This window comes from Alternaria rosae (genome assembly GCF_020736505.1).
Source record: "Alternaria rosae strain MPI-PUGE-AT-0040 chromosome Unknown BKA58scaffold_10, whole genome shotgun sequence".
NCBI lineage: Eukaryota > Fungi > Ascomycota > Dothideomycetes > Pleosporales > Pleosporaceae > Alternaria > Alternaria rosae.
Genome location: NW_025763579.1, coordinates 1,272,593 through 1,295,673, shown reverse-complemented (window position 1 = coordinate 1,295,673; position 23,081 = coordinate 1,272,593). Strand labels below are relative to the sequence as shown.

The 23,081-nt window shown below is 54.5% G+C and overlaps 8 protein-coding genes across 8 annotated transcripts; 4 read left to right on the top strand and 4 right to left on the bottom strand.

Annotated features, from left to right (window-relative positions):
* Nucleotides 1-10: 10 nt before the first annotated feature.
* BKA58DRAFT_346439 (Metallo-dependent phosphatase-like protein) lies at nucleotides 11-2,808 on the bottom strand. The gene is made up of 3 exons (XM_046168430.1): nucleotides 2,554-2,808; nucleotides 1,961-2,498; nucleotides 11-1,910 (listed from the first exon to the last, which is right to left on the bottom strand). Exons 1-3 carry the CDS (start codon nucleotides 2,729-2,731, stop codon nucleotides 317-319), a joined length of 2,310 nt encoding a protein of 769 aa, XP_046021519.1. The 5' UTR covers nucleotides 2,732-2,808; the 3' UTR covers nucleotides 11-316.
* A 908-nt stretch (nucleotides 2,809-3,716) lies between these two features.
* BKA58DRAFT_46200 (P-loop containing nucleoside triphosphate hydrolase protein) lies at nucleotides 3,717-9,337 on the bottom strand. The gene is made up of 9 exons (XM_046174832.1): nucleotides 9,278-9,337; nucleotides 8,426-8,850; nucleotides 8,351-8,377; nucleotides 8,225-8,303; nucleotides 7,846-8,172; nucleotides 7,755-7,795; nucleotides 7,423-7,696; nucleotides 3,939-7,374; nucleotides 3,717-3,890 (listed from the first exon to the last, which is right to left on the bottom strand). The coding sequence occupies exons 1-9, from the start codon at nucleotides 9,282-9,284 to the stop codon at nucleotides 3,740-3,742; spliced, it is 4,767 nt and encodes a 1,588-aa protein (XP_046021518.1). The 5' UTR covers nucleotides 9,285-9,337; the 3' UTR covers nucleotides 3,717-3,739.
* An 813-nt stretch (nucleotides 9,338-10,150) lies between these two features.
* On the top strand, nucleotides 10,151-11,720 carry BKA58DRAFT_323262 (hemin import ATP-binding protein hmuV; the record flags this gene model as incomplete). The annotated part of the gene is made up of 2 exons (XM_046167904.1): nucleotides 10,151-10,316; nucleotides 10,366-11,720. The coding sequence occupies 2 exons, from the start codon at nucleotides 10,151-10,153 to the stop codon at nucleotides 11,718-11,720; spliced, it is 1,521 nt and encodes a 506-aa protein (XP_046021517.1).
* A 748-nt stretch (nucleotides 11,721-12,468) lies between these two features.
* BKA58DRAFT_46167 (rab-GTPase-TBC domain-containing protein) lies at nucleotides 12,469-16,863 on the bottom strand. The gene has a single exon (XM_046174812.1). The coding sequence runs from the start codon at nucleotides 16,364-16,366 to the stop codon at nucleotides 12,896-12,898; it is 3,471 nt and encodes a 1,156-aa protein (XP_046021516.1). The 5' UTR covers nucleotides 16,367-16,863; the 3' UTR covers nucleotides 12,469-12,895.
* BKA58DRAFT_46155 (SprT-like family-domain-containing protein) lies at nucleotides 16,621-18,221 on the top strand. Its single transcript, XM_046174807.1, has 2 exons — nucleotides 16,621-17,093; nucleotides 17,231-18,221. Exons 1-2 carry the CDS (start codon nucleotides 16,875-16,877, stop codon nucleotides 18,053-18,055), a joined length of 1,044 nt encoding a protein of 347 aa, XP_046021515.1. The 5' UTR covers nucleotides 16,621-16,874; the 3' UTR covers nucleotides 18,056-18,221.
* Nucleotides 18,222-18,863: 642 nt separating this feature from the next.
* BKA58DRAFT_323024 (mitochondrial import inner membrane translocase subunit Tim54) lies at nucleotides 18,864-20,292 on the top strand (the record flags this gene model as incomplete). The annotated part of the gene is made up of 2 exons (XM_046167891.1): nucleotides 18,864-18,960; nucleotides 19,007-20,292. 2 exons carry the CDS (start codon nucleotides 18,864-18,866, stop codon nucleotides 20,290-20,292), a joined length of 1,383 nt encoding a protein of 460 aa, XP_046021514.1.
* Nucleotides 20,293-20,496: 204 nt separating this feature from the next.
* Nucleotides 20,497-21,979, top strand: BKA58DRAFT_392784 (small glutamine-rich tetratricopeptide repeat-containing protein A). Its single transcript, XM_046171032.1, has 2 exons — nucleotides 20,497-20,683; nucleotides 20,731-21,979. Exons 1-2 carry the CDS (start codon nucleotides 20,681-20,683, stop codon nucleotides 21,784-21,786), a joined length of 1,059 nt encoding a protein of 352 aa, XP_046021513.1. The 5' UTR covers nucleotides 20,497-20,680; the 3' UTR covers nucleotides 21,787-21,979.
* BKA58DRAFT_392782 (translation machinery-associated protein 20) lies at nucleotides 21,980-23,080 on the bottom strand. The gene is made up of 3 exons (XM_046171031.1): nucleotides 22,893-23,080; nucleotides 22,700-22,840; nucleotides 21,980-22,616 (listed from the first exon to the last, which is right to left on the bottom strand). Exons 1-3 carry the CDS (start codon nucleotides 23,000-23,002, stop codon nucleotides 22,193-22,195), a joined length of 675 nt encoding a protein of 224 aa, XP_046021512.1. The 5' UTR covers nucleotides 23,003-23,080; the 3' UTR covers nucleotides 21,980-22,192.
* Nucleotide 23,081: the final 1 nt, after the last annotated feature.

Here is a 23,081-nt window from a genome sequence, read left to right as displayed (position 1 = left end):
GCGCTCGCCGAGAAAAAAAAAAGGTAGATAATACATGGTAATACTCAAGGTGGGGAGAGTTTGTATGCGATTCTCATTCTTCGATCTCTTGATGATTGTATGCGTCTCAAATCCTAATGCCACACCCATCTTCATGCAAAGCAAGATTATTCTCGCGCAGATGATATGCTAGACCAGCCCCATGCAATGCGACGCTACCCCGTACACATATACATCCCCAGCATCCGTAAAGAAATGTTCTGGCGACCAAAAACGCCAAAGGGTATCAACAAGCGCCTTCCACTCCATTCCACTCCCCATCCAATGCATCAAGCATCTACAACTCCATAACCTCCTGCGCCTCTTCCAATGCATCGACGTCCGCCGCACCGAACACCAGTTTAAGTTCCTTCGGATCCATAGTCCCCACGAACGCGCGTTTAACAAAAGTAAACCATTCCTTGGACGCCTTGTGCTTCTTGTGGTGTTTTCCCTTCTTTCCCTTCTTGTGTTTGTGTTTCTTGTGTTTTACGATGACGAAATCATCTTCATCCACCTCATCTTCAACATCCTCAGCCTCCTCAGCCTCCTCTTCAACCTCCTCTTCAACTCCAACATCCTTAGTCTTCCCCGTGGAAGCACCAATTTTCCGCGCATACTCGACCCACCTCCTCACGGTCAAATCTTTGAAACCCCGGTCTTTCTTCGTATCGTATTCCACCTCAAACACAAACTCATTCGGATGCGGTTCCGGACGCGGCTGCTTGCCCTGGTGTTTCTTGTGTTTTCCCTCGTTCCACTTCTTATTCTCAATCCCACCATCAGGGCTAACACCGAATCCGAATATCGTGCTAACCGATTCGTTGTTGATGGAGAGACGGTCGTTGACGGGTGTGTGCGCTGCGTCGGGCGAGGATTCAAGGAAGTCGTTGTTGATGTGTGTAAGGTTGGCGAAGTATTGGATGTGGCGGGTCCAGGTGAGGGTTTGTGGGGAGTAGGCCGGTCCGGGTGGAGAGGATTTCGAAGGGCCGTCTGGGACTTTGAATTTGTATTTCCGGGGCTTCTTCTTGTCTTTTTTGCCTTTGTGATGCTTCTTTCGCGTGGTTTCTACTTCTTGTAGGTGTTCTTCGTCGTCATCGTCGGAGTAATCATTGGCAGAGATTGGCAGTTGCTCGACTGCGTTATGCATCGTGGGCGGGCTGATTGGGCTGGAGGCTACGCTGAGGTGTTCCAAGCCAGTGATGTTGTACTCGATGATGCGGAGGGTGGGGAAGTAGTTTGGTACTACACTGGGTGAGACATGTGTTACCGCGTACCGTTCAGCGTATTTCCCCCCAATCTTTTCGAGATACTTCTTCCGCTCTTCTTTCCGGTCTTTTGGCGACTTCCCAACCATGGCCATGAGCCACTCCCACATCGACTCTTCTTCTCCCTCTTCGTCATCGAAACTCTTTGAACGCGACTTCTTGTCCGACTTCGGCGGTGGCGCAGGTAGTTGAGCCCAAGCCTCCCTTAGATTGAGCAAATAATCCGACGCAGATGCCACCGTCACCTCGCCATCTTCCAGGAGTTCGATTTCATTGGCTAGAGCAGATCTGCCCTCGAAAGTTCCCATCTTGCCATTCTCCGTGTCCTTCTCAATATGCTCGAAATCCTGCAGCATGAAGTGGTCGATGTTCATGTGCCCGAACAGACTTCCCACAATGACGTCTCGGAACTGTCGTCCAAACAGCGTGTATTTTTGCCAACATGTTTCGTCCCAACTCTCCTTGCTGTCGACGCGAGCCGGTGGTACGTGTCCGATGAGGATGGCCTTCATTCCGCGATCGCGCAGGATCTGAAGCTGGATGCGCAGCCATTCCATGTGTTCGTAGCCCGGTTCGCGTTTCTTTGCGCAGCCGTCGACGGCGGAGTTGGAGGTGAAGAAATACCTGCGCGTGTTAGTTCCTGCCCTCGAGATCCGAGTTCCTCTGCTGCTTACAGCGTGTTAAGGCTTATGGCAGCCAGCTTGCCTGGGATCACCTCGACCGAAAACCAGCCTCCTTGCGCGAACTGGTGTCGTTGCGCCTCGGGTATGAAACCTCGCCATATGTCTAAATACTCCGTCGTCCATCGGTTTGGGCCGCTCTCGAAGATGTTGTGTGGCAGAATGTCGTTGTTCCCGTAAGTCGGTACTATGGGTATCGCGAAGCTGTTGGGCCCATGACCGTGGCCGCTCTGTCCAAAGACCTCGGCGAATTTGGAGACCATGTACTCGTTCTGCTGCACGACCTGCTTCTGCGTCCGTGGAATTTCGTCATCGTTATCGTGTCGCGCCGAGTCGCCGGTCCATATAACAAAATCTACATCGTCCTTGATGTTGTCTTCTATCCATTTGAATGTCTGGTTGACGAGCGCAAAGGGAGAGTCGCATCCGGTAGTTTCTGCGCCATAGAGGCCAGCAGGCCCGCGTTTGCGATGGCACGCTGCGTCGGCTTCTGTGCTCGAATATGTCTTGTAGAACGGGTCTGGATGAAAGTCTGCGGCATGACGTTAGTTGCAATATCATCCCCAGGGATCAAATGGCCGACGTACCCGTAATATGTAGGAACCTGCCTGTAAGCTTTCGTCGCCCATCCGCGTCTACGGATCTGGAACCCGCAGCGCGGCTGTTTCCTGCATCTCCAGCCGCGTTAGGCGGGGCCGCGGTCGCGTGTGCCCAAAAGAGCAGCCCGCATAGAGCTGCGTCCCGTACGCGCAGCATGGCTATCATGATGAAGTGTTGGAGCGAGGCATCTGCGAGCGGCTTTGTGGATGGCGTGCGACTGTATACTCGCACAGGACTCTAACATGCAAAAGCGCCGAAGACACCCTGATGGCGCCCGCCGGGGAAGCAAGGCGCAACAGGGAGCCACCGCTGCGAGCACGATCCTCCAGCGACCCTTGTCATTGGAGCGTCATCGTCCTCGCACTAGACATACTCCCACACAAACCCCAGCCAGAGACACACATGCTCTTCCCCACAGCCATACATGTCTCACTTGCAACACGTACGCTGCTGATCGCGTGACCTCAGATTACCGACAATCCTCGCGCTTCATCAGATGCCTCTGTGAATTCTCAACAGGCCGCCGCAAGCTCCCCGAATATCCCTCACCGCTTGGCTTCCAAGCCACGTGTGGGCCGTTGGAATACTCTAGACAACCCAGTAACCAACTTGTAGGGTTGTAGACCGTGAAGATTGGGCAGCAGATGACTCGCGTGATCACTTTTCATCCTTCAAGAAGCCAAGGCTGCAGTCAATAATAATACCTCACCATCATCATGCAGCGAAGCGAAGCGAAAGCGTGATGTGTGTAGTTCATTGTCATCTTGCACAACCGCAAGTGCTGAATCTACATGCTACTAATGATACTCTCTCTTCATAGAGACACCTTCCATTCTTGTAATGTAGAAGCGCACCATTCCAAGTGCCGCCAATGCTTCTTCAACAACCTGTACGCTAATTTTTATGTGCGCCGCCCTGCGAAAATCATGAACACCGGGGCGCACCCTGATACTGGGCTGTCCATGCAATACAATAGAAAGACGAAGAATCAAACAGTGCCCGTAACTAGTCATAATTTGAGTAGCCAACCGAGCCGAACACCTACGCTATGCTGCAAATATACTCGACGGTGTGCCACCGTAAAAAAATCGAAACGCCATATGCCCATGGTAGATAATGTAGAATGATGCGTGAGCATCATATGTGTGTATGTGTGTGTACGTGGAGAAGTGCTCAGGCGCCGTTGTTTTGGCCGTTCGTCGGAGCCGGAACCGGAGCCGCAGCCGCAGCTGGCTTTTCAGAGCTCACCATCTTGCTGTACATGCCCTTGACCGCTGCGACAGTCACACCGGGCCGAGGCCAGTGGTGGTTGATGGTGAAAGTCCTATCACCAGTTAGTATGAGTGTGTGAATATTGAATGAAAATGCTTACCATAGACGATCCTCGAGCTCCTGATTGTTTTTGGTCTCTGCACGGATGAAGTTACCGATAGCGATCAGCTCTGTCTTAAGGATCCTGAGCATCGCTTCCTTCTGCGGGTAGTTCTTCGGCGTCGCCTTTTTAAGGCGGCTGAGATTGTCGCGCACAGGCCGGAGCTTACGCTCAAGGAAGTCGTCTGACTTCTTCTCCTTGGGCTTGGGTGTTTCCACGCTGCGGTCAGGCACTTGGCTCTGGCTATGAGAGCGTGGGCGGTCCTCAGAAAGGCGAGGCCGATCATCCTTAATACGCGGCCTATCAATGTCGCCACTGATCTTTCGGCGGTTCTCTGGCGTGCCGTTCCGATCAGAGGGGTGGGCACGACGATCAACGCTGTCGCGGTCATTGCGGTGGTCCTTGCGGTGGGAGTCCGAGGGCCTGTACTGGTCGCTGTTTCTAGGGCGGTCATCACGTTTCCTATCGTGATGGCGGCCTTCAGTCCGGCTATCAGGACGTCGAATGTCGCTGCTGCTGTTTGCCCGATGCGAAGGACGCTCTAAATCCCGTCCTTGCATCTTACGTGCTAAGCCAGCTGGAGCGGGGCTGGCAGAGACTCCCTTGTCTGTCCGGCGCGCAATGTTAAGCTGATGCTTCTTGTTGTTGCGGTGATGGTTCTCCATCAAGCGCTTAACATTGGGATCCGTTGTGCTCTTGTCTTTGAGCACGGTGAGGAGGTAGTTCGCGCGACGGACTAGATGCACAGCGCCAGGAGACTTGGCGTTCTTCTCTTCAGTCTTCGTGCGCTCTTCCTTCTTATCGACACGATGCTCTTCGAGATAGAACTTGTCGGTAAGACCAAGCTCTGGATCGTCACGGATGGGAATCCATGCACCGTACCCGTGGCGTTGGATGCCAATGCAAAGCATACCATCTTCGCGTGCGCCCCAGGGACAGGAGTAGCTTGCAGGCTTGATGGCGTCAGGTACGCGGAAGTTGCGCCACTCGGGAGTTGCCGCAACTGCTTCCTTGAGAACGCGCATCTCGATAGGTCGCTCCAGGATAGTCTCTGCATTGACCTTCTTGACCTTGCCGAAGTCGAAAAGAACAGCCTTCTTATCCTTCTTCGTGATTGGGCGCTTGGTCTCGGCCTCCAGGTTCTTGAGTCTAGTCTGCTCATCCTTGACGAGTTGCATGCTCATGGAGACGATCTCATCAAGGGTGGCTTTGACGACCTCCATGTCGCGACCAACAAGCCTGGCTGCGCGGAGCATCTCTTCGCCACGCTCCTCGAGCGAACCGTATCGACAATAGGCGCCGATGAGGTTACGAGCCTCCTTCGTGTTGAGAGGCCGCTTGGGGTCGCGCTTGACGTTGTCGTCTGGCTCCGATTGCTCGTCGTCATCGGCTTCAACGTTGGTAGCCTCAAGTGCTCGCTTCTTGGCCGCTCGCTGCTCCCGTGCGCTGGCTGAGGCTGCTTTCCGCTTCCGGGGTGCGCTTTCCTCGAGAAGCTTCTGGGTCTCTTCTTCATCTTTCCGCTGCTGGATATCGGCCTTGACCGCCTCCAGCTCTTCTTTTGGAATAATGTCGTCCCATTCAAGGTCGATCTTGACATCTGTGTACTCAAAGTTCTTGAGGAACTCTTCGCCACCATCAGATGTAAGACCGGCAGCCTGCTCAGTCTTGTGCTCCTCAGCGTTCTCCAGGACTGAGTCAATGTCGAGCTCTTCCAGCTTCTTCTGGTTGCCAGACTGCTCGAACATCTTCTGTCCGCGGCGCTTGAGGATGTTGTTAATGTCGTCGGCGGAGTTGGGCTCTGCTGCAGCACGGCTCATCTTATCGTTGAGCTCCTTCTGTTGACGATCGGTGACACCACGCTGGATTGTGATGAACTCCAGCATGCGCTTGTTACGAGCGCGCTCCAGAATCTCCTCTTCGATGGTGTCTTTGGAGACAAGACGGTAGACGCTCACGGGCTTCTGCTGGCCGATACGATGAGCTCGGGCCATGGCTTGCAAATCAGCCTGAGGGTTCCAATCTGAGTCGAAGATAACAACAGTGTCAGCAGTCATCAGGTTGATACCGAGACCACCAGCCCTAGTCGACAGAAGGAAGCAGTAGTCCTCGCTGCCGGGAGAGTTGAAGTGGTCAATGGCAATCTTCCTCTCTGCTGCGGGAACAGTTCCATCCAGACGTTGGAAGGGGTAGTTTCGCAACTTCAGGTAGTCGGTCAAGATGTCCAACATGTGGACCATCTGACTGAAGATGAGTACACGGTGACCGTCGGCCTTGAGCTTTCCAAGCAGTCGGTCCAGTAACATCATCTTACCACTGGAGGTGATGAGGGCCTTCAGGGTCTCGTCCTTTGTCGCACCAGGCTTTACAAGCTTGTTCTCAGCGTTGGGGAAGAGCAGAGCATGGTTACTCGCCTTCTTGAGCTCCATGACAATGTTCAATAGAGACTGCTTGTGGCCTACGCCACCCTCGTTCAGAGCCTCGTAATTGCGCGTGAGGATGTTCTTGTAGTACTCAAGCTGAATGTCGGACAACTCGACACGGAGAATTTTCTCAGACTTGGGAGGTAGATCGTTCTCCACCTTCTCCTTGGTGCGGCGAATCATGTATGGCTGAATTGCTGAGCTGAGTTCGGCAAGCTTGTGGCTGGCGTCTTCCGAAGCAAGATCGACGTTCTCATCAACCTGGATCTTTCCCGGCATGAGGAAGTCCATCAGGGCAGCCAACTCTCCAAGTGTATTTTGGATGGGGGTACCAGTGATTAGAAGTCGACATGGTGCCTTGAACTGTCGCAGCCTATCGTACAGCTGCGACTCGCGGTTCTTCAGTCGGTGCGCCTCATCGACAGCGAGGAATTGCCAGCTAATGCTCTGCAGAAATTGCCAGTCGGCAAGAACGTATTCGTATGTAGTGAGGAGCACGTTGAACTTGATCTTCTTGGTGTTGCCGTCAACCAGCAGCTCCTTCTCTCGGATGATGCTGCGGGCTTCTTCTCTACCGGTGTAGATAACGTAGTTGACATCCGGTGTCCAGTTGTTGAATGTGTCTGCCCAGGCAGGCATGGTCGACAATGGCACGACACAGATCATGGGGCCGTCTTGCCTCCGATCATGCCTCAGCCAGTTGATGAAGGACACCGTCTGCACTGTCTTTCCCAGACCCATCTCATCGGCAAGGATGACGTTTGTGCCACGACACCAGTTGTGCGCAAGAAAGTTGACACCCTGAAGTTGGAAGGACCTCAGCTGGCCAAACTTGATGTAGTCAGGCTGGGTGTCCAACTTGACGAACTTCCTGCGAGTGTTCGGATTCGCCTCGCGGGCATCGGAGGAGGGCCGGTTCGATGAGCGGTCGAGGAATCGGTCAATCTCGGATTGCGATAACCGGCTGACGAGCGACGCGGGTTCCCAGGTACAGAACTCGTAAGTCAATCCCTTCCCTGCAGAGCGTTAGGTAATCCAGATAGGGGTGGGGTAAGTTGACTTACACTTGACAAAATACTCTGTCTCGTCTTCGCCGTCTCGCGAGTCGATCACACGCTCCACGACGTGGAAGTCGAGCTGACTCTCGCGCTCGGCTTCGCGTGCAACCATGTGCTGCTCGTACTCTTCCGGGTCGGCGTTCTTGCGGCTGTAGACATACATGTCGTTCTGGACAGGGCCCTTGTAGTAGTTGTCCAGCTTACGGTAGCCCTTGTACGAAGCTGCCGTCTTGTAGTCTTCCCACGTGGAGTGGTAGTGTGCCTTGTCTTGCCATTTAACCTGAGACAACGAGTTAGTACTGCGTATGTTTGGGACGATGATGGTGAGCAGTGCTTACCAAGTATTCGAAGTCTCGCTTGTCGAACGACGGATCCATTTCTGTCCTCTGTTAGCAAAGAGAAGCACATGATACCGACAGCTCTTCTTACCTAGTCCATCCTTCGGCCGGTGGTCGAGGATCTTGTCGATGATGGGGCCAGCGTCTTCAGGCGCGGTCGCCCAGTAGTTGGGGGTCATTTCATCGTCCTCTTCCACGAACTCGTCCTCGTCTTCTTCCTCATTGTAGTTGGCGACTTGGGCAGTGCGACGTGCAGAGAATCGGACCTCGGCTTGTGATGGGGGCTCGCGGCCTGCGGCAACGGCATGCTGACGTTGGCGTTGCTTCTTGGTAGGGATGTTGCGACGGGCGCCAACGTAGCCATCCGACTCGGAGTCGGAGCCGGCTGAGCGATAGACTGGTGTGGCTTGGTTTGAGGCTGGACAGACGGGTTAGTACGACTTCAGATGGGCAGGTGAGAGTTGACAAACTCTTCCGCGAGGCTGTCCTCTGTCGCTTGCGGGGCTGATCAGAACTGTAGTCTTCATCATCTTCATCATCACTATCGACCTGCAGACTGTTAGTGATGCTTCTTCCATCAACTGAGGGTCACTTACGACGCGACGACTAGGGCGGGCACGACCCTGGACTGGAGTTAGCTCATGTACATGCAGACCGGAGATGCCACGTACGCTGCGACGCAGACCATATAGCTCCGGGTTCTGTTCGATGTAGTCCTCCTTCTCATCGCTAGCCTTCCGCTTCGGTGGCCGCCTTGACTCTTCTGATGAACTGCGGGCGCGGTCGCTCTCTGCCTGTTCAGACGGCGGTGACTCAGAGTCGTAGTCGCCGTCTGGCTCGCCCTCTGCATCGACATCCTCAGACGAGTCTGAAGCAGCGGCTACCTCATCGTCTTCGTCGTACTCCTCGCCCGGCGCGTCGACATCGGAGGCTTCGTCGACCGCGGCAGCCTCTTGCGTGTCGGATTGGTCGTTGTCGCTGTGTTGGGAGGAGCTATCGACGGTCGTCATATGGGCTGCGAGAGGCGACAAATGGCCGTTTGTGTATGGTAACGAGGCGACATGGCCCGGTGAAGAGGGCATCATGATGGACGCGGCTGTGTGGAAGGTCAGTACGATATTTCAACCTTCTGTGGGCCCCAGCGGCTCGGAGCGGGTGCGTTGGATAGAGCGCAACTACGCGATCCAGAATAGCCAGAACGCGACCGAGAACCGGGGCAGTGACTTGTACAATGGAAGTCTGATGGAATGTGGTGTCGGGGGATGAGCGCCTGATGGAAGAAAGGCGGTGGAGTCGCGCGAGCCGGTGGGTGGGCGGGGAGAGTGTGCACGGTGGTGGAGGGCCGATACAGGCGCTCTTTGGGCAGCGGAAGAGCGTGTTATACGTGAAAGGCGAGTTGCTGGATGCGTGGGCGTGTTCTGGCGATGGGATTGATGGACACGGACAAGGCCGACGACAGGCGATTTAGGCAGAACCGCGGGTGAAGCAGACGCGACAGGAGACTCAAAAGGGAATATACATACAGTCCATGGTCAAGATACCCTCGGTTTTAGAGTCGGGTGGGGGTTGGGGGTAGGGTGAGGTGTGGGTAGATTGTGGAAGCGGAGGTTCACTTGCTAGCCCTGGAGAGAGGCGCGCGCTCGGACCTTCAACCTTGCGCCTTTGTATGCCCCAATCACAAGCCGCCAAAATCGCTGACCCAGCGTGCTCGCCAACAACGTCAGTCTGCCTCTTTCATTGTTCTCCTCTACCCCGTGCAGTCGTTGGAGATATTCCCTTCACTCTCCGCCCCCAGCATCCGCGCGCGCGCCTCTCTCGCAGTGACTGTCGCCGAGTCCACCCACGCACTGCTTAGCCGTCAGCCTCATCTCAGTTTGCGACTCCAGGGCCACCAACAACCGCGACCGCCGCAACAACAAAGCCGCCGCCAACATGTCTGACAAGCTCACCCGGTATGCCACATATCTACATAGACATCATCCACGTGTATTGGCTAACACCATGCAGTATCGCCATTGTCAACTCGGACAAGGTACCCCACTACCCCTCCACACTCAAAAATTGATCACCGACTAACATGAGGATGTTCGCTTGACAGTGCAAGCCCAAGGCAAGTGCCACCCCTTCGTCGCGCCTTCTTTGTTCTAACACTTGCCCAGAAATGCCGGCAAGAATGCAAAAAGTCGTGTCCCGTCGTCCGCACGGGCAAGCTGTGCATCGAAGTCGACAATTCCTCCAAAATCGCCTTCATCTCTGAGCGCCTCTGCATTGGATGCGGTATCTGTCCCAAGAAATGCCCCTTCGACGCCATCAACATCATCAACTTACCCACCAACCTCGAGACCCAGGTCACCCACCGATACTCGGCGAACAGCTTCAAGCTACACAGGCTGCCTATGCCCCGTCCGGGCCAGGTCTTGGGTCTCGTTGGAACAAACGGTATCGGCAAGAGTACAGCGCTGAAGATTCTCAGTGGCAAGCTTAAGCCCAACCTCGGTCGCTACGACAACCCGCCAGACTGGGAGGAGATCCTGAAGTACTTCCGTGGTTCTGAACTCCAGAGTAAGACACCGATTTCTGGACAAAGAAAGCACTGGCTAACAACGCGCAGACTACTTCACAAAGGTCCTGGAAGACAACCTCAAGGCCGTCGTCAAGCCCCAATATGTCGACCAACTTCCCAAGGCTATCAAGTCGACCGACCGCACCGTCGGCAAGCTCATCGGCGCCCGCGCCCAGATGGAGAACCTCGACGAGATGATTGACGAGCTTGAGCTGCGACACATCTTCGACCGTGACATTGGACAACTCTCTGGTGGAGAACTGCAGCGTTTCGCCATCGCGCTTGTCTGCGTCCAAAAGGCCGATGTGTACATGTTTGACGAGCCGTCTTCCTTCTTGGATGTCAAGCAGCGTCTCGCTGCCGCCCGCAAGATCCGCAGTCTGCTCCGCCCCGATGACTATGTCATTGTCGTCGAGCACGATTTGTCCGTCCTCGACTACCTTTCCGACTTCATCTGCGTTCTCTACGGAAAGCCCGCCGTCTACGGTGTCGTCACACTGCCAGCATCCGTCCGTGAAGGTATCAACATCTTCTTGGATGGTAACATTCCCACCGAAAACTTGCGTTTCCGTGAGGAATCGCTGCAGTTCCGCATTGCAGAGGCTGGCGACGAATACATGGTTGACCACAACCGTGGCTACAGCTACCCCAGCATGAAGAAGACCCTCGGAGGCTTTGAACTCAACATCGAGACTGGTTCCTTTACTGACTCTGAGATCATCGTCATGATGGGTGAGAACGGTACCGGAAAGACCACTTTCTGTAAGATGCTTGCCGGCGCTCTGCAGCCCGATGGCGACACCAAGATTCCCAAGATGAGCATCAGCATGAAGCCCCAGACCATCACTCCCAGGTTCCAGGGTACCGTTCGCCAGCTCTTCTTCAAGAAGATCAAGACCGCTTTCCTCAGCCCTCAATTTCAGACCGATGTCTACAAGCCACTCAAGATGGACGACTTCATCGACCAGGAAGTGCAGAACCTCTCCGGTGGTGAATTGCAGCGTGTCGCTATCGTATTGGCCCTCGGCATGCCAGCTGATATCTACCTCATTGATGAGCCTAGTGCTTACCTCGATTCTGAACAGCGTATTGTCGCATCCCGTGTCATCAAGCGCTTCATTATGCACTCCAAGAAGACTGCTTTCGTCGTCGAGCACGATTTCATCATGGCTACCTACCTTGCTGACCGTGTCATTGTCTTTGACGGCCAACCTGCTGTCAACGCTCGCGCCAACAAGCCGGAGTCTCTCCTCACTGGCTGCAACTCTTTCCTGAAGAACCTGGATGTCACCTTCCGCCGTGACCCCAACTCCTTCCGTCCCCGTATCAACAAGGACAAGTCCCAGCTTGACCAGGAACAGAAGCTGAGCGGAAACTACTTCTTCCTTGAGGATGATAGTTGAAGAGGTTTTCCACAAACAGAACACGCCTCCCTTCCAGCGCCGCCAACAAGGGCACGTCAAGACCGGGGTGACTAAAAAGGGCAACAAGAAGCGTGGCCTGAGAGGACGCACTGTGAGCCTGCTGGATGATGATGAAGGTGCGGATGAGGAAGATGATGAGGATAGCTGTCCTCCCATCGGCGGTCGATCTCCTGCGCCGGCTATATGTACCAAATGTAGTTGCAATGTCAACAAAGACACGCTCTATACTAGCCAGCTTGGGTCAAGTTAGGTGGCCGCCGAACATTTGGAAGGACAGTGCAGCATGTGTGTGGCTGACGAGTGGAAGCGAAAAGCCACAGACGGAAAAGTGATAAGTCAGTAGCAACTTGAATGTGGTGGAAGATGCATGACAACAATATATCCACATGTGTTTCCTCAACACACTCTTCATTTCCCAACCTGACCTCAGCATAGCCGTCGTTTCCCAACCTAATCATGTAACGTATCAGCTTCGCAGTGATATGATAGCCGCAATAACAACACTTGACAAGCAACACTAAATGGAAAGTCTTGCTGATATTGAGCAAGTAGCAACGACATACTTCAAAGGCTGCATTACTAAACATGACGAAGACTCTCAGAAGTCCGCTGTTTGATAAACCTACCAATGGGACATTACAAGTCCCACTATGCAAAGTATGCCTTGGGCGGGAGACTGAAAATTCCTGAATCATTGTAGACTCGATGGCGCTGAATGCGGTATCAGAAATACTGAAGTAGAGTCTAAACATCGCAGTGAGTTTACGTACGCTACGCCTTTTGAGTGGTTTGGATAAATCTTAACAGAGCTTTTGTTTCTTGTTCTAGGTCGGCGGGATACAAGTATATCCGCAGACTATGCAAATGAGTGTTTGAGCCCAGCCGTCCATACAGTACCTCGGCGACAGACACGAATGCACGGTAAGAAGAAAAGACAGACAGAGGCAGAGGCAGAGAGAGAGAAGGGGGAGTCCATTGTTTTAAACTATCCAATCCAATCCAATCCAATTTACAACGGCAGGCTCCAGCGGCGATGGGGTATATTGATGAAAAGGAACGATGATACCCGGCTCAGTAATCCCTAACTCCAGCGATGCAAGTATGTACGGAACAAAGGAAAGATGTCGTGTCGCCTCTCTCATCCGACTCATTTTTTAGCCACGCCACATGAACTCCTCGTCCATAGGCATCGGCGTGCGATTCGTCAATTCCAGACTCTGATTCATATAATCTGCATCCTCCTCTTCCTCGGACCGTTGCGTCGCGCTACTCAATGGCGTCGCCATAGGACTCGTCTGCATCGATAACTCAGCATCCAGACTAGCCGACAGGCTCTTCGCATCCTCCTCTATCTGCGTCGGCAACGGCGCGGAACCCGTATCCTCCGAAAGCTTACTAGCTCTCTTCCTCGCACGCTCCTGCCTCGCTTCCTCACGCTGGCGCATGAGTTCTTCTTCATGCGCAACGGCTTTGGCGCGGCGGTCCTCGACGTCTTTCCTCTTGATGACCTTGCCGAGGGCGTCGGAGGCTTGGATTAGGCCGTCGATGCTGATGGCGTGGTTGGTCATTTGGTGGTTGATATAATGATACACACCAGCCGGAGTATCACACTGCAACAACGCTTTCTCGTTCAATTTCAGCAACGCAAGTGCGATTTGAAACAGAAAAGTCGAGCCGTCGTGCATACATAGGACGACGTCCCAGACGCGGAAGAGCGCTTCGGCGGAGAGGCAGTCGGTGAAGACGGAGAGGAACCATTGGAAGGTTAGCGCCTCCAGCTCGATTTCTAGTTCGTCGAGATGGGAGGAGAGACGGGGAAGGATTTCGCTGACGTAGGAGCGGAGGACGGATTGGTCGGCGCGTGAGGTGAGGAGATGTTGATCGTAGTAGTGTTGCGGGAGGATTTCTTCGATCATGGCGGTTAGGACCCAGAATGCGTCTTCGGGGGTGGGCATGATGAGTAGGAGACATGCGGTGATTAGGTTCATGCCTTGACAGTAGCCAACTTCGGGGTTGCGGCGGGAGTAGGCGAGGAGTACCTCCTGCAGCTTCTGTACGCCGGGACCGGTGCGGAAAAAGATGTTGTCGGTAAGTGTGCGGGTGATGTCCATTTGGATCTGGGTCGCAATGGTAGGGTCGTCTTCGCCATTGTTCACAAGATCTTCGTAGTAGCCTGGCATGCGCAGATGCAGCGCACCGCTCCCCTCAGCCCAGATTGCGGCTCTCATGTTGACTGGGATCCCACCGAGAACAAGACGACGGAACTCCTGCCACTTGGCACGTCCGATTTTGCCCTTGTTTCCCAAGCCCGCGATGCCCACCAGTTCGCCATCGGCAAGGAACTGCTCGGGCATTGCGTTGCTTTTGCCGTTCTCGCCGGTGCTGGCGACATCTCCTTCACGCTTGTTCTGTGCACGCACTTTACGCAGAAAGTCGTTCCACTTCACAGTCCTCTCTCTTTGGAGATTGTCGTGCAGCTCGCTCATTTGCTCTAGTAGGGACTGCACTGGGTCGATCTGTGGCGGATACTGGCTGATCGGGGTCGACGGGCCTGGCGAAGTGGTGGTGGCGGAAAGTTCTGCATTGCCTGAGACGATGCGAGATGGCGACGGCTCTGGGTTGACACTCGCCGCTGGTGTGGATCCTCGCTTCATCAATGTAATTTGGTTGTTGCCAATCTTGAAGTTTGAGACCTCACCTTCTGCAGACTCTACCGTGGTGATGGGCGCCGCAGATGGAGTGTGTGAGAGTAGTTCAGTTGGATGCGTGGCTAGCTTCAGGTAGTCAACCCAGGTCTTACTGGCTGGCTGATTCTGGTGATTATCGGAGTCGGAACTGGACGGGCGTGTGGTGCCATCGTTTTGGTCAGCAGGAGCAGAGCCTGCATGCTCATGCTCCTCGTCCAAGGCCAAATTGTTGAGTGCAGTCCTGCCATCGCCGAGTGACTCCACATTGCTACTTCGCTTTTGCTTGATCAGCTCAGCTGCCGCCTCACTCTGTCTCTTCTTGCGACGCTGGTCATAGATGAAGCCGAATCTATCGGTTAAATACTCGCTGCTGCCGATGAACCTGTTGTGTTGCTGTACTAGCGTCGGTGGTCGTGAGTCTTCAGGCAGGATTCGGTCCATTTCTACAGGCCCAAGATTGCTCATTCCACGGACAGGCGGAGTCGGACCGAGACTATTCGACACATTCTTGGGCTGTTCTAGCGCCGTACTTTTGATTGTTCCATTGGGGCCCAAAGCGCGACCTCGTCTTTGGGTGCTGGCGAGCGATGACTTTGCGGATTGTGCCGTCTTGGTTGAGTCCATGGATGGCGCACGGTCGACAGTACTCGAAGCAGCGGATTTACGGCCTCGCACTGTGTTAGCCTTGTTGGGGTTTGCAGCGTTGTTTCCTGCTACCATTTTCAACGCCCAGCTTGCTAGCGATGTCGACGAAGATCTACGTGCCGAGTCTGTGGCATGGTCTGAGCTGTTGAGTCGACGCAATGCAGGTACAGCCCCAGCTGGAGGGACGAAGAGATCGCTCGCGAGGGCTTTCCGAGGTGGCTTTGCTCCACTAGATGCGCGCGACCGGGTATGCCCCAGAGTCTCGGCTTCTCTGTCCACCATGCTCGCTACGGACGGTGCTCGGCTGCTCTTCTTGCTCGTCCCAGCCCAAATGTACGTCTTCCAGTTTGGTTTGGATGTGTCGCGTGGCGCGTCCGACGTAACCGAGTTGATGGACATGACTTCTGCCTGAGGCGCTGAGGTGCCCGTGTCCATGCCCAGAGCATCGGGGTGCTCAGCTAATTCGTCTTCCATAGCCCTAGCGAGTCTGTCCTCCATGGGGTCGTCGGGGTGCAATCCAGTCGCTGCGCTGTCGCCCCTCGTCCTCGTCTTGGTGAGGCCATTGCCTGGATCCTTGCTCTTCTCCAACTCGCGCAGCCGGTTCTCAATGTCCATGTTGGATACCTCGCACTCCTGCAGCATCTTCCTCAGCATGCGCTCGCGCTCCTCGGCTCGTCTCCGCAGGGCCGTGATTTGCGCATCGCGCTGTGCCAGGTCGCCAGCGAGTTGCTTGACCAGCGCCACAGCGCCCGTCTGTCGCAGCGCATCCTGTATGTTGTCGTCGCTCGCAAAATGGAGGTTTCCGGGCACCTTGGCCGACTCGGTAGGCGTATCGTCAAAGAGAGCCGTCCGGTCTTTGGCAGACGAGGAAGCTACCAGACTGCCCACTATCTGCTGTGTCGACTTGGTGACCTTCCTGACGGTAGTCGTAGGTGTTGTGTTCTTGAGATCCGGCGGGGGAATTGCCTTGACTGTGTCGGGCGATGCAACAGTTCTACTCTCAGCATTCTTAAGGCAGTCTTCGGGCGCTGGTGTGGAGCGGAACCAGCCATTGACGCGCGACTGTGCCGGCGACGCCTCCGGGCTAGGCGACAGTGAAGGGAAGGATGTGAGGCTCTTGGTGTCGACTTCGGGTGAGGGCGCTCTGCTGCGACTGCGGCTGAGCGACGTGTTGGAGCTGCGCTTCGAGGGCCGCATGCGCTGTATGCTGCGGTTTCGTGGGTTCGATATGGTGGAGCTCTGGGACGCCGTGCGGACCAAGTCAACCGCTCGGGGGGGATCGATTGCCGCCATGTTTGTCGAGCGAGACTATGAGCACGCCCATTCGTATAACCGTGTGGGTGAATGCACGGGAAAGGGGACGTCGGAATCGGAATGCAAGTGCGTATACGTTATGCGAGGTCGACGTCTTGTTCGCGTGCATCGGTTGCTACTATGCAATAAGTGGAGAGGCAGTGCGTCATACAGCGAGGCCTAGATATGTCGCCCCACGCTTCTTTGTATGTGTGAGAAAGCAAAGACGGCCAAAATTCCCACGGCGTCAGGGGCAGACAAAGCACTCGGCGGACAGTCCTAATTACGAAGGCGCAAGGGGCACCGGCACAGCCAAGTCACGACACTTGGTGGTGTCGAACAATCATCCCCACGCACTAGGGCGGTTTTGTGCACATGCATTGCAGCCCTACGAGCCACACGGCACCCGAAACAGACATCCATGGCGATCTCCCTTAATCCACAGACCCTGGCCCGCCTGGCCTGCTAAACACGCCCGCCTAATCGTCGACTATGTTTCGCATGTGCCATGCCCGTTACCGACGAGGATGCTGCATTGGCGGCCGTTGCGACCCTGCAGCCGCTGTCCCCTGAGCAAGACGATGCCCTGAAGAGCGTCAACGCCATCCTGCACAACGACGAGCCCTTTGTCGACATCCACGAACTGTTCGCCTTGTACAACGTCCTCTACTTCCGCAAGCTCCTCCTCCCACGTGTCGAAGTCATCTGGTCGCCGCGTTTGACTCTGGTAGGTTTTCTTTGCGCGTCACAATTTGCTTTCCACGCGTCTCATCCACGACTTCTGAAGCCGCCCTCGTGTCTCCGGACCGTTGCCCCACCCGCTTCTAGACTGCCGTGTCAAACACCGGCTAACAATAGATCCAGTGCGCTGGCATTTGCGAACTCTCCAGGGATCCTAAGACCAACAAGTTCACGCGCATTCGTCTGAAGCTGTCGACACCACTGCTGCAGTATCGTCCTCGATCGGACACCATCAACACACTGCTGCACGAGGCTATCCATGCCTACTTCTTCATCACCACATCGTGGAAGCACTCGCGCGGGGACGACGGTACTGGACATGGGGTTGGCTTCCAGCTGCTTGCCGACGCCGTGAATAACCACGGCAACTATGAAGTCACCATATATCACACCTTCCACGATGAAGTCGACAGCTACCGCACCCACGTCTGGCAGTGTGATGGACCTTGCAGAAGCCAGCCGCCGTACTTTGGCCTCGTCAAGCGGAGCATGAACCGAGCTCCTGGCAAGGGTGACACGTGGTACTCGAGACATCAGGCCGAGTGTGGGGGCACATATCACAAGATCCAGGAACCGGCGCCAACTAAGAAACAGTTGGAGGCTATGAGTACCAAGGAGCGTGCGGGACGGCAGAAGAATAAACTGGATAGCTGGATCAAGAAGGATGTCAAGGTGGAGGGTAGGACTTCTGATTCGCCCATCATCATTGGTGATGAGGATGAAACCTCGACCAAGTCTTCGAACGATGGGCCAAGTGTCGCGTCCGCAGTTGTGGAAGATGTTCTTCGTTCATCCACACGTACATCCTCCAGCGCTGGCCAGAAACGGCCGCGAGATGAGGAGCATGGTCCGGTCGTACAGAAGAAGTTACTTGTCGACTGTCCGATTTGCAATGTTAGGATAGCAGAGTTTGACATCAACGAGCATCTGGACACGATACATCCTTAAACTTAATGTTTTTGAGATTCTAGAACAATCATGTCTCTTCGTGAGTTTTAAAGGTGTTCTAAGAGGTATGCAAACAACGTTTGTGAAGATAGAGACTAGTATCCTGCTGTCTAGTCCCTGCCATACTCTCTATCTAGCGAATATAAAAACAGGCAACTCAACCAAGTAAAGGTATACATGCACGCACATATGTGCAGCGTTACAGTCCTCTATAACAAGCGTTTAGAGGGCAAAAAATAAAAATAAAAAATGCCGATTAGTCTGTAGTCAAGGAGCCTATCAAAAAGGCAAAAAAGAATGTCGCAAGATTGGCGGTACTGGGAACTGTAGACATGTTAGGATGTCTCAGGACCACCAATGTGTTTGGGAAAGAACGTACTCGAACCCAGGCTGGCGCGGATCTGGATCGGGACACAAAGTGTCCGCCAGCCACAACGCGACGTCATACCACTAGACCATACCTGAGAGGTAGAGTTAGCATATGGAACACATGCGCTTAGTAAGGCAGAACTTACCACCGTGAGGTGTTATCGCATTACCCGAAGGTGATTTGATGGCAAAATCTCGAATTTTATCGTATAATACCTTGGTGCGCGCTCCAGAAGTGGACATGCAAAAAGTGGTTCAATGTTCCAATAATTCCACTGAGGGGTGAGGGGCAGAGGTGGGGACCATCACTCGCTAAGTTAAGTAGTTGGGAGTGATGACTAGCCTGCTCCGATCCATTCCCGTGCTCGCCGATAGGCAGTCAAGGAAATTTTTGGGGCGCGCGACCAACACCGCAACCACCATCGCCGCCCACATCAGCATGGCCGAACCGGATGCAAAAGCCTCAGCTGCTGGCGAGGCTTCTGCCGGGCCCAGCAAACCCCAGAAGCCCCCGAATCCCGTATGGAGAATGATGGGTGCGTGATTCTTCTATCTCACGCGGAACACAACTAACAATTACAGGTCTGCCGAACTTTCGCTTCAAGCTGCCGTCGCGCAATTGGATGATTTTCCTCTCGATTACTGGATCTTGGACTGCTGCGGTTATGTATGATCGTCGGCAGAAGAAGCGCATACAGAAGAAGTGGGCAAAGGTTGTGGAGCACATTGCACACGAGCCGTTGGACGTACACCAGCTGCCGAGGAGGCTTACTATATTCCTGTCTGCACCGCCGGCGGATGGGATAGTGCCCGCGCGCGATCATTTCCATGAATACGTCAAGCCCATTCTCGTTGCAGCAGCGTTAGATTGGGATGCGGTCGAGGGCCGAAGGGAAGGAGACGTCAGAGCTGGACTAGCAGAGCGGATACGGAAGTTGAGGAAGAAGAGGGGTGAAGTGACTGATGAGCCATTGGAGCCAGGACTTGAGGAGGAATTGGAAGGACTAAGGCAAAGAGCAGGCGTGAGCGCGTGGAGTGGACCAGGAGGAGACATCGTTATTGGCAGACACACATGGAAAGAATATGTCCGCGGACTACATGAGGGTTGGCTAGGTCCTCTGGACCCTCCGCCATCATTAGAACCGACTGTAGATGTACCGGTCGCTGCGATCGAACCCACGCCCGCGTCAACCGAAGCACCCTCCGACAGCACGACACCGCCCACGACCGACGATGCATCACCTACCGCTTCACCCGAAAACCCTAAAGTGGAAGACGCTGAGAAGCCAAAGGAAGAGGAGAACAAACCCAAGAAGAAGAAGCAACCACCACCATTCATCTCAACCACCGAATACCACAACGCCGTACTCTCTCAAAACTGCCCACAAGCACTTGGTCCTGCAGCCGTAGTACCCCTCCCCCACCTTCTTGGATTCTTTAACTTCCCCATTCGCATGTTCCGTTTTCTGAACAAGCGGCAAGCGGCGGACGAGATTGGCAGGGAAACCGCCGCCGCTGTTCTTGGTGCATACCGACCTTTCGAAACTGCAGGCGAAGCGTCTGTCACAAACGAGGAAGACGGACACAGTCAAGCACAGTGGGAGCAACAACGACTACTCGCTCACGAAGAGCCAGATTGGTCCAAGACAGCACGAAAGCGCGAAGAAGGCGATACCAAGGAGCGAGTATGGCTAGACGAGATGGTGCTCGATCCGAGAATCGCTGAGCGCATGCGAAGGTTTGTGTTAGATCGCGAGGTTGAAGAGCGCGCAAAGAGCCTGTCTCTACCAAAAGAAGGATCATGGTTTAGCTCGCTGTGGCCGAAAGAAAAGCCCAAGGGCGCTTGGGAAGGATTGAGCGACGATTAGAGACTTGTAGATACCCATCTCACCTTCTAGCATGTGTTACATAGTAGTGGGCTGTAAGAGTAGACGTGTACATGAAAGCACTTGATGGCTTGAATAACGCCAGTTGAATCTCAAATTCAAGTAATTCACATGCACTGTTGGAACGACGTTTGATAGCGAACACTACAAAGCTGGTGGTGGTAGCTTGGCACTGGCCTGGCGGCGGACTGCCCCGCCAATTGACCGACGGAAGCTTCCAGTTTCAATGCGTTGATCTTAGACTTGTAACCAACCATAATCCTGTACCTACCGGAACACCTGTTCACAAGAAGCTTGCTACCAGGGAACGTACTACATCGTACCTAATACCCAGTTTGCGAGACCCTTCGAACACACACATCACGCCGTCATGGTAAGTTTGCCCCACCTGCGCACGTAAACAATCACTCACAGTGCCAGGCTTTCCAATCCAAGAAGCGCCTCGCGCTCGCCATCCTCGACTTCCTCCAGACCTCGCAGACAGACGGCTCCGTAGCGCCCGACGACGCGGAACAGCTCGAAGTCGCCGCCAACTGTATCGCCGAAGCTTTCAAGGTCGACGCTGCGGATGAGGCCGCAAAGAAGGACGCCATTGGCGACCAGAACCTGCTCGCAATTTACAACGTCTACGAAAAGCTCAAGGGCAAGACAACCGCCACAACTGAGGGATCTTCGTCGGCAAAGGAGGCTCGACCAGCAACGCCACAGACACCTGCCGCCGGGTCAGGACCAGGCGGGCCAAACAAGGATGAAGCCGAGAGACTAAAGGGACTGGGCAACGAGGCGATGAAGAAGAAGGACTACGATGCTGCTGTCAAGCACTACACCGCTGCCCTCGAAGTCGTTCCGCTCAACCCCATCTACCTCTCCAACCGCGCCGCCGCATACTCAGGCCAGGGCAAGCACGAGCTCGCAAAGGAGGACGCCGAGATGGCAGTCGCTGCCGACCCCAATTACTCCAAGGCCTGGTCGCGTCTCGGTCTCGCTAAGTTCGTTCTTGGTGACTCAAAGGGCGCCATGGAGGCATACAAGTCGGGCATGGACGCAGAAGGCGGCGGCTCAGATGTCATGCGCAGGGGCTACGAGACAGCCAAGAAGAAGGTCGAAGAGGAGGGTGGTGACGTCGGTGCTCCTGACGCTGCTCGAGGAGCTGGCGGTATGGGCGGCGGCGGCGGCGGTGGCATGCCTGATCTCTCTGCCCTCGCTGGAATGCTCGGTGGTGGCGGCGGCGGAGGCGGCGGTATGCCCGATCTTGCTGGCCTGATGCAGAACCCGATGATGAGGCAGATGGCTCAGAACCTCATGAGCAACCCCGATATGATGAGCAACCTCATGAACAACCCTAGGATAGCAGAGATGGCTCAACAGTTCGGTGGTGGTGGAGGTCGAGGTGGCGGTGGCGGTGGCGGTGGAAGCGGAGGAGGAATGCCTAACATGCAGGATCTCATGAACGACCCCAACTTGGCTGAGATGTAAGTTCAAGATTTGCTCAAACACGGGATCATGACTAACGGGATATCAGGGCCAGGAACTTCATGGGAGGTGGTGGTGCTGGCGCCGGTCGAGGTGCACCGCAATAAGATGCTACAAACTGATTGCACACAGTGAACCACTGGCATAAGCGTTGGTCATGTTAGAGAGCAGTCTTCACGATTAGAAATATGATACCATGTTCAATTTCGTTTGTATTCATGGAGATCCCGTGTTGAGATCGACAACCATCTTGCATATGGCAAGATAAGCTGTAATATCGTGTCTGTGATCAGAGCCTCGAGTAGCTCCTCATCATGAGCCATTTCGTCTCGTCTCTATTCGTGTGACCCCAGCCGTACGCTGCCATGGCCCTATCATCCTCACTCAAACCTGTGACATCCGTACCCTTTCAATCCAACTTCAACCCCCAAAGCCCATCTCCCAAATAATGCCCCGCCTCACACGCCTGCCCCTTCTTAACCTTCTTCATCTCTTCCGTCCCCATCTTCAACACCCCAACCATACACGCCGTCTCCTTTCCCTCCGCCTCAATAACCACCACCTCGCCCTCCTTCAGATCCTCTGCTCCATACACCTCTTTATCATCATCACTCAGTTCTGGTCCTGGTAAGCGGCCGCCCGGGGATGTTAGACCGGGCGCCATTAACGTGGCGCCGGAGAGGACGAAGCGGATGGCGCCCCGGTCGATGCGTAGGCGGTGGAAGGCGAACGGGTATTTGTGTACGAGGGTTAGGTGCGGGAGGAGGGCGTCGTCCATGTGTTGGAAGAAGAGGGGGGTGGAGTGGAGGGTGTAGAGGGATACGCGGTCGGGTCTGTTGTCATGTCCATCGTTAGCAATCTACTTTCTCGTGGAATATGGAAAGGGTGGAGTCTGGGGGTAGGGGATGGGATGTACAGCTTGACCAGATCTAATTGCTCCTTCTTGGGCAATATATCCTCAATATACGGTTCTAATCTCGGATATTCCTCCAGCACTTTTGAGCGGATGGCGCGTTGGGCGCTAGATTTGACCTTTGATTTTGCGCCCGAGGTTATGCTGGGCTCTTGTCAGTCCCTCTCTCTATTTAGCGACGCGTAATAGAGCTTACTCTTTCTTGAACATTGTGTCGGTTGTGTGTGGGGAGTTGGGTTTGTATGCGACGGTGTTTGGTGTTGAGACTGCTGCTGCGTAGATTGGTGCCCCGCGATTGCCCCTCATAGACGCGCTAGTGAGGGGGAGGGAGCGCGTGCAACTGCGCTTTCCTTTGGGGATTCTCTCACTTATCTCATCTTGAGCA

What these genes read in the sequence shown, in the direction of transcription:
- BKA58DRAFT_346439 (XM_046168430.1), bottom strand. Translation starts at nt 2,731, where the DNA reads ATGATAGCCATGCTGCGCGTACGGGACGCAGCTCTATGCGGGCTGCTC. An exon ending in CAGGTTCCTACATATTACGG is followed by an intron (nt 2,499 to 2,553) that starts GTACGTCGGCCA and finishes GTCATGCCGCAG; the next exon opens with ACTTTCATCCAGACCCGTTC. An exon ending in GCCATAAGCCTTAACACGCT is followed by an intron (nt 1,911 to 1,960) that starts GTAAGCAGCAGA and finishes TAACACGCGCAG; the next exon opens with GTATTTCTTCACCTCCAACT.
- BKA58DRAFT_46200 (XM_046174832.1), bottom strand. An exon ending in TATATGGTCTGCGTCGCAGC is followed by an intron (nt 8,378 to 8,425) that starts GTACGTGGCATC and finishes ACTCCAGTCCAG; the next exon opens with GGTCGTGCCCGCCCTAGTCG. An exon ending in GACAGAGTATTTTGTCAAGT is followed by an intron (nt 7,375 to 7,422) that starts GTAAGTCAACTT and finishes AACGCTCTGCAG; the next exon opens with GGAAGGGATTGACTTACGAG.
- BKA58DRAFT_46167 (XM_046174812.1), bottom strand. Translation starts at nt 16,366, where the DNA reads ATGGCGGCAATCGATCCCCCCCGAGCGGTTGACTTGGTCCGCACGGCG.
- BKA58DRAFT_46155 (XM_046174807.1), top strand. Translation starts at nt 16,875, where the DNA reads ATGCCCGTTACCGACGAGGATGCTGCATTGGCGGCCGTTGCGACCCTG. An exon ending in GGTCGCCGCGTTTGACTCTG is followed by an intron (nt 17,094 to 17,230) that starts GTAGGTTTTCTT and finishes CAATAGATCCAG; the next exon opens with TGCGCTGGCATTTGCGAACT.
- BKA58DRAFT_392782 (XM_046171031.1), bottom strand. Translation starts at nt 23,002, where the DNA reads ATGAGGGGCAATCGCGGGGCACCAATCTACGCAGCAGCAGTCTCAACA. An exon ending in GACACAATGTTCAAGAAAGA is followed by an intron (nt 22,841 to 22,892) that starts GTAAGCTCTATT and finishes ACAAGAGCCCAG; the next exon opens with CATAACCTCGGGCGCAAAAT. An exon ending in CAATTAGATCTGGTCAAGCT is followed by an intron (nt 22,617 to 22,699) that starts GTACATCCCATC and finishes ACATGACAACAG; the next exon opens with ACCCGACCGCGTATCCCTCT.